Source organism: Numida meleagris, chromosome 9 (assembly GCF_002078875.1).
Source record: "Numida meleagris isolate 19003 breed g44 Domestic line chromosome 9, NumMel1.0, whole genome shotgun sequence".
In the NCBI taxonomy this organism is placed as follows: Eukaryota; Metazoa; Chordata; class Aves; order Galliformes; family Numididae; genus Numida; species Numida meleagris.
Genome location: NC_034417.1, coordinates 1616649 through 1622731, shown reverse-complemented (window position 1 = coordinate 1622731; position 6083 = coordinate 1616649). Strand labels below are relative to the sequence as shown.

Here is a 6083-nt window from a genome sequence, read left to right as displayed (position 1 = left end):
AGGGCCGCGCTGACCCCAGGGAAGGGCCGCGCTGACCCCAGGGAAGGGCCGCGCTGACCCCAGGGAAGGGCCGCGCTGACCCCAGGGAAGGGCCGTGCCCCACCCCGCCCCTCCGCCTGTAACAACAGAAAGCACTCAGCCCCCACGGCCCCCCCGAAAGGCCGAGGCCCGGAGCGGGGCAGGCCCCGGGGCCCCAAATGGCGCCGGACCCCACAAGCACGGCCCCGGGGGGCGCCGGACGCTGCCGCGATGCGCAGCCCCCCCGGTCCCACCCCCCCGCTCCGATTGGCTGCGACCGGCGGGAGCGGCGCCGCCATTGGACGGCGCGGTTTCACTCAGCGCCACGTCCCGCGGGCCGCGAGGGGAGGGGAAGGGAGCGGAGCGGGGAGGGAACGAGAGGAAAGAAGGGGAGAGCGGTCCCGGGACGCACCTGGAAGGGGCTCACGTCCACCGGGTCGGCGAACGGGTTAGTGTCGAAACTCGACATGGGGGCGGTGCCGGCCGGGCGCCGCCGCTCCGCTCCGCGCTGCCACTCTCCACCTCTTCTCCACCGCTTCCGGGGCCGCCAGCGCGCGTGCGCGGAGCGCCACGTGACCTCCGCGTGCGTCGGCGCCGCGTGACGTCACGACGCCGAGGGAGGGGGCGGGGCGTGCCGGGACCGGCCCTGCAGGCGGCGCCCCGGGGGGAACGCGTCGGGGGTGCACATGGCGGAGCCGCGCGGTGAGTGCCGGCCGGGGCGCCCCGGGGGGACGGACGTGGCGGCAGCGGCTCTGACGCGCGTCCCCCCGTCCCGCAGTGTTCCCGTTGCGCTGCCCCGTGCGGAACTACGCTTGGGGGCAGCTCGGGCTTCGCAGCGCCGTGGCGCAGCTGGTGGCCAGCGGGGACCCCGCGGCATGCATCGATCCCCAGCGGCCCTACGCCGAGGTGAGGCCGTCCCCGTGTCCCTCCACCCCTGTGTCCTCGCCACCCTTCCGGGGCTGACCGGGCCTGAATGCTGTCCCTTAGCTGTGGATGGGCGCCCACCCCAGCGGTGACGCGGAGGTGTTGGATGGCCGTGACCCCCCGCAGACGCTGGGCTCCTGGCTGGCCGAACACCCCGCCTGCCTGGGCCCCAAGGTGCACGACGCCTTCGGCGGCCGCCTGCCCTTCCTCTTCAAGGTGCTGTCCGTCCGCACCGCCCTCTCCATCCAGGCGCACCCCAACAAGGTAAGCGCGCCCTGACTTGTATCCATGGTGACGCCACCTCCACCCGGCCCTGGGGACATTCCCATGTCACCTTCCAGGAGCTGGCAGCCAAGCTGCACGCCCAGTTCCCCCAGCACTACCCTGACACCAACCACAAACCCGAGATGGCCATCGCGCTCACCCAGTTCGAGGGGCTGTGCGGCTTCCGGCCCGTGGAGGAGATCGCCGCCTTCCTGCAGGGTAAGCCCCGCCAGGGTGGGGAGGAGGGACACGGGGTGCCCATCACGGTGGCCTCGCAGTGCCGCTGACCGGCCCCCGCCGCAGCCGTCCCCGAGCTGCGGGCGCTGGTGGGTGAGGTGGCGGCCGAGCAGCTGGAGCGCAGCGCCAGCCATGACCCCCGCGGCGTCTCGGCTGCCCTGCGCGTCTGCTTCACCTGCCTGATGAAGAGCGAGAAGGAGACCTTCAGCCAGCAGCTCGGCCTGCTGGTGGAGAGGATTTCCAAGCAAGGTGGGCAAACCTCCCACCTGTAGGATGCTGGAACCCCAGTCTCTGGGGAGGATCTAGGCTACGAGTTGGGTGGGCTCCCACTAACGCCAGCCGTGCTCCCTCCTGCAGCGGCCAAAGGGCAGGACACGTCGGCAAGCAACGGGGACCTGCTGCTGCGCCTGCACGCTCAGTTCCCCGGGGACATCGGCTGCTTCTCCATCTACTTCCTCAACGTGGTGAGGCTGGAGCCTGGCGAGGCCATGTTTCTGGCCGCCAACGAGCCCCACGCCTACCTGCAGGGAGGTGAGCACAGGGATGGTGGGCACACGGCACAGGCTCCATCCGCACCGCTGTATGGTGACATCTCTTCCCCGCAGACTGTGTGGAGTGCATGGCGTGCTCAGACAACACGGTGCGTGCTGGTCTCACCCCCAAATTCATTGATGTGCTCACGCTCTGCGAAATGCTCAACTACACGCCGGCGCCCAGCAACTCCAAGATCTTCCCGGCCGTGCAGAGCCCGCTGGATCCCTCCGTCTTCATCTATGACCCACCTGTGCCTGACTTCACGCTGATGAGGATAGAGGTGAGCTGGGCGAGTTTTTAGGGTCCTCGGAACTGCTCCCATTGGGCGGGAAAGCCCCAAAGCTGCTCAGCTGATCTCGTGGTGTCCCAGTGCTAGGCTTGCTTCCTGAACAGGTTTTGGCTGCTGGGGACACCAGCTTCCCCACTTCCTCACCATGCTCCTTACACTTTGTAGGATGGAGGATGGGTTGGGTTGGGTTGGGTTGGGTTGGGTTGGAAGGACCTTAAAGACCATGTCAAACCAATCCCCTGCCCCTTCACTAGCCCAGGTTTCCAAGGCCCCATCCAGCCTGGCTTTGAGCACCTCCAGAAATCCTGTCCACAGTTTCTCTGTGCATCTTGGTGTTGCCTAAGCTTGGGGTTTCTCAGTGTGGGTTTGCTGGAGGATGGAGGGAGGTGACCAGCTCTGCTCCATCCCATGTTCTTCCTGGAGCTTGCTCGGCTTCTTGAGCAGCTTTGGGCGTAGGGATGGGGAGGAAGAAGTCTTGGGTCTGCAGAAAGGGTGGGTGATGGGAATGAGTGCCTTCAGTCTCCAAGAGAAGGAAAGCTGCAGGAGATCCACCGCATTTTGTTGCAGATTCCCTCCTCAATCAAGCTCTACCTCATCTCTGCACTGGACTCTGCCAGCATCCTGCTGGTGATCCAAGGTACGGCCACGGGCACCTCCACAGCTGCTGCATCCGAAATGACCCTGCGCCGGGGCTCCGTGATCTTCATCTCTGCCAACGAGAGCATTTCCCTGCGCCTGTCCCCATCCGAGGGGATGCTGCTTTTCCGAGCCTGCTGCCTGCTCTGAGTGGAACCCCCAGCACCCACATGCAAGGGTAGATAGAAACCAAAGTAGGCCTGGTCAGTAGCTCAAAAGTCACCCCAAAAGTGAAACTCAAAGCAACCTGCATCCAGTTTCTAGAAGAAGCAACTCACGCTCCTCTGCCTTCTGAACCAGCTCTTTGGGGCTGAGACACTCATGTCCCCATAGCGTCACAGCCTCTAGGGCCAGTCCTTACCAGTGCTGCTAACAACATACGACAATTACTTATGTTTTGTTTGGTGTTCTGGGTTTGTTGGGTTCTTCTAGGAACTGCTGCTTACACCTGTGAATGTGATGCTGAAGCGTCCACCGGGAGGAAGGAGATCTGGGATCAGCAGGGTGCTGAGTGTCCCCTTGTCCACCTGCCAGTGGGGTGGCTTCACAGGGCGGTGGGGTCTGGAGGTCCTCAGGTGACCGGTGCTGTGAATAAAGTGGTGACTTTGTCCTCAGCCTTGTGTGCGGAGCTGGAGGAGGCAGCACATCCACTGCTGGCTCCCCCAGCCCCAAATGGGGGCTCCCGGGGGAACTTGGTGGTGAGGGAGGGGGGAGGGCTGATGGTGGACACCAACACCCATGGGGAAACAGGATGGATCTGGGAAGGGAGCAGTAAGACACGCTTTGAGTAACAAGATCCAGTTTATTGAGTGCTTCCTCCAACAAGGAGTATACCAAAAATCTTCAATTCTTTAGACATAGATTATTTAAATAAGGTTTCTTTTTAAGAAGCTGATTGTCCTCTATAGTACAGCAGGACCGTGATTTAAGGCAGCTTATAAAACCCGCACCAGGCAGAACTTTCCTGCCCCAAATCAGTGCCCAAATGGGCTGAGCTGCACTGCAACAGCTGCGAAGGGCCCCCAGGGGGGAATACATCATAAATAAAACACAAGAGGCCATCAGCCCCTTTTTGTATCTAACAGGAAAGAAAAACACATCTATCCCAAGAAAAAGCAAGCAGCCCTTTGGGCACCTTCCTGCCCTGCACAGCTGGACAGCTGGCAGCGTGAGGAAGATGCACAGACATAAGGAAGAATGTAACTGTGCCTAGCTTGGGGAGTTGCTCCAAATATGACCTTTTTTTGCTTAATGAACAGATTCAGGAGGACCGTGTCAAGCGCTGTCCTTGTAGAGGTGGGGTCTTGGTTTTAGGGCAGTCTGGGTGCGTAGTGTCTGAGCTGTTCAAGTCTGAAGAATGGGACTAGTGTGAATCCCCATTGCCTTCCCCTCTTTACCCTGGTGACAAATGACACCCATGTGGCTATATGTCACTGAGCCACCCCCGTGATATTGCTCTGTACAAGAAGTTCTTGGGATGTTACCAGGCATCCCAAGGGATATGGAACGTGGCAGCTTTTGAGGTGTCCCGCGTGAGCACCACCTACTGGACCACACAGGAGAGAGAATCCCCAAAGCAGCATGGGCAAGAGGAAGTGGCGGCGGGTTTGGGAGGGATGAGGTCCAGATCCTCGTCATCTGGGACCTCGTCCAGGTGGTACCCGTCCTGCAGCAGCTGCCGGCTCAGGTCCTGGTTCACCTGCTGGAAGGGAGAGAGAAGATGGGGCTGATTAAATGCTCCTTGTTAAAGTCACTCGAATTCTGGTTAACGCTGCGGTGGGTGTGACAAAGGGGGGCAGGGACCAGCAGGGTTTAGTTCACCTCAAGAACAAGCAACAGCATCACGGTGATTAGAAATAAGGGCAAAGTGCAGAGCCCTGAGGTGGAAACGGGGTAGGGGATGCCACAGGAACTGTGTGGGGGGATGGGAGCCAAACCTGGACTTGCCTCGGCAGAGGAGTAGCCGGAGGAGCCCCTCGATTCCAGCTCCCCGTCACTAGGATGAAAAGATGCTGTCAGAGTGACTGCTGCAAGCTCCTTCAGCAGCCAGACAAGGGGAACTCCAAAAAATGCCAAGGGAATGGAGGAATTTGCTAAATTTGGATCAGAGGGGTTTTGCTGCTAGGAGGTGCCCAGCCCAGTTATGGATGCATCTTTCCAATCTCCAAGCAGCAAGGCAAATCGACCTCCAAAACAATGAGGTTTACAGGCCAGTCTTCAGCAAATCCCAGCCCAGGGCACTCATCCAGCACGATGACCCTCTAAAAAAACCCACCTGGAATGAGCGTGGGATGCTCACCTGTCTGAGTCCAGGGACACCAGGCTTTCATCTGCTGTCTGGCTGAGTGCCACGTAGCCCTTGTGAAACTTCACTGACCTGCAGGTGTGTGGGGACAAGGCTGCGAGGTGATGGGCAGCAGCAGGAACCCATGTCCCCAACACACAGCATGTCCTATTCTTGCAGCATCCACATACTCATCCCTAGAGCATCCCCAAACTTGCATCATCCCCATTCCCATCCTTGCAGCATCCCCATCCTCATCCCTAGAGCATCCCCAAACTTGCATCATCCCCATTCCCATCGTTGCAGCATCCCCATCCTCACAGCATTCCCATCTTCATCCTCACATCATCCCCAGCCCCAACCTTGCAGCACCCCCATTCTAATCCTTGCAGAACCTCCATCCTCGCAGCATCCCCAACCCCATCCCCAAAGCATTCCCCCCCCCGGCCAATTCCAAAAGCACCCAGCACCCCACACCCAGGTAAACCCCACACTTTGGTTACAGAAGGGCTCTGACCTTTTGGCTGCCGGCTTGGTTGGGTGCTTACCGGGCCCCCCCAGCAGCCCGTGCCGCCGCAGCGCCGCCCTGGCCACCTCTCGCTGCCTCTCTGCAACCGAGGGGAGGGTGAGGGCCGAGAGTCCCATTGGGGTGTGACCTCCTCCCACGAGGCCCCATTAGGGCTCACACTTACGCAGCGCGGCGGGGGCCCGGCTGAGGGTGTAGGGCCCGCTCCTGGCGGCCCCGCCGCCCCGCTGGCCCGTCCTCCTGTCACTGCGAGGCGACTGTGGAGGGAAAGAAGCACGGTGAGCCCCGCGCCGCAACCCCACAGCCGGCCCCGAACCACACCCCGACCTCAGGGTCTATACAGCCCCACCCGGCCCTGCCCCTCCAGCCCC

At 61.3% G+C, this 6083-nt stretch overlaps 3 protein-coding genes across 3 annotated transcripts in view; 1 reads left to right on the top strand and 2 right to left on the bottom strand.

Annotated features, from left to right (window-relative positions):
* The window catches only part of SCAMP2 (secretory carrier membrane protein 2), a 9584-nt gene extending 9020 nt beyond the window's left edge, over positions 1–564 (bottom strand). Inside the window, exon 1 of the mRNA XM_021407416.1 lies at positions 431–564. Coding sequence (XP_021263091.1) covers positions 431–487 — 57 coding nt within the window. The 5' untranslated portion in view covers positions 488–564. The remainder of the gene's footprint in view (positions 1–430) is intronic.
* Positions 580–3516, top strand: MPI (mannose phosphate isomerase). Its single transcript, XM_021407415.1, has 8 exons — positions 580–720; positions 797–924; positions 1006–1206; positions 1284–1425; positions 1510–1692; positions 1801–1974; positions 2049–2257; positions 2834–3516. The coding sequence occupies exons 1-8, from the start codon at positions 705–707 to the stop codon at positions 3050–3052; spliced, it is 1272 nt and encodes a 423-aa protein (XP_021263090.1). The 5' UTR covers positions 580–704; the 3' UTR covers positions 3053–3516.
* The window catches only part of FAM219B (family with sequence similarity 219 member B), a 2547-nt gene continuing 148 nt past the window's right edge, over positions 3685–6083 (bottom strand). Inside the window, exons 2-6 of the mRNA XM_021407504.1 lie at positions 5879–6047; positions 5704–5794; positions 5202–5279; positions 4850–4898; positions 3685–4604 (exon numbers count right to left, since the gene is read on the bottom strand). Coding sequence (XP_021263179.1) covers positions 4446–4604; positions 4850–4898; positions 5202–5279; positions 5704–5794; positions 5879–6047 — 546 coding nt within the window. The 3' untranslated portion in view covers positions 3685–4445. The remainder of the gene's footprint in view (positions 4605–4849; positions 4899–5201; positions 5280–5703; positions 5795–5878; positions 6048–6083) is intronic.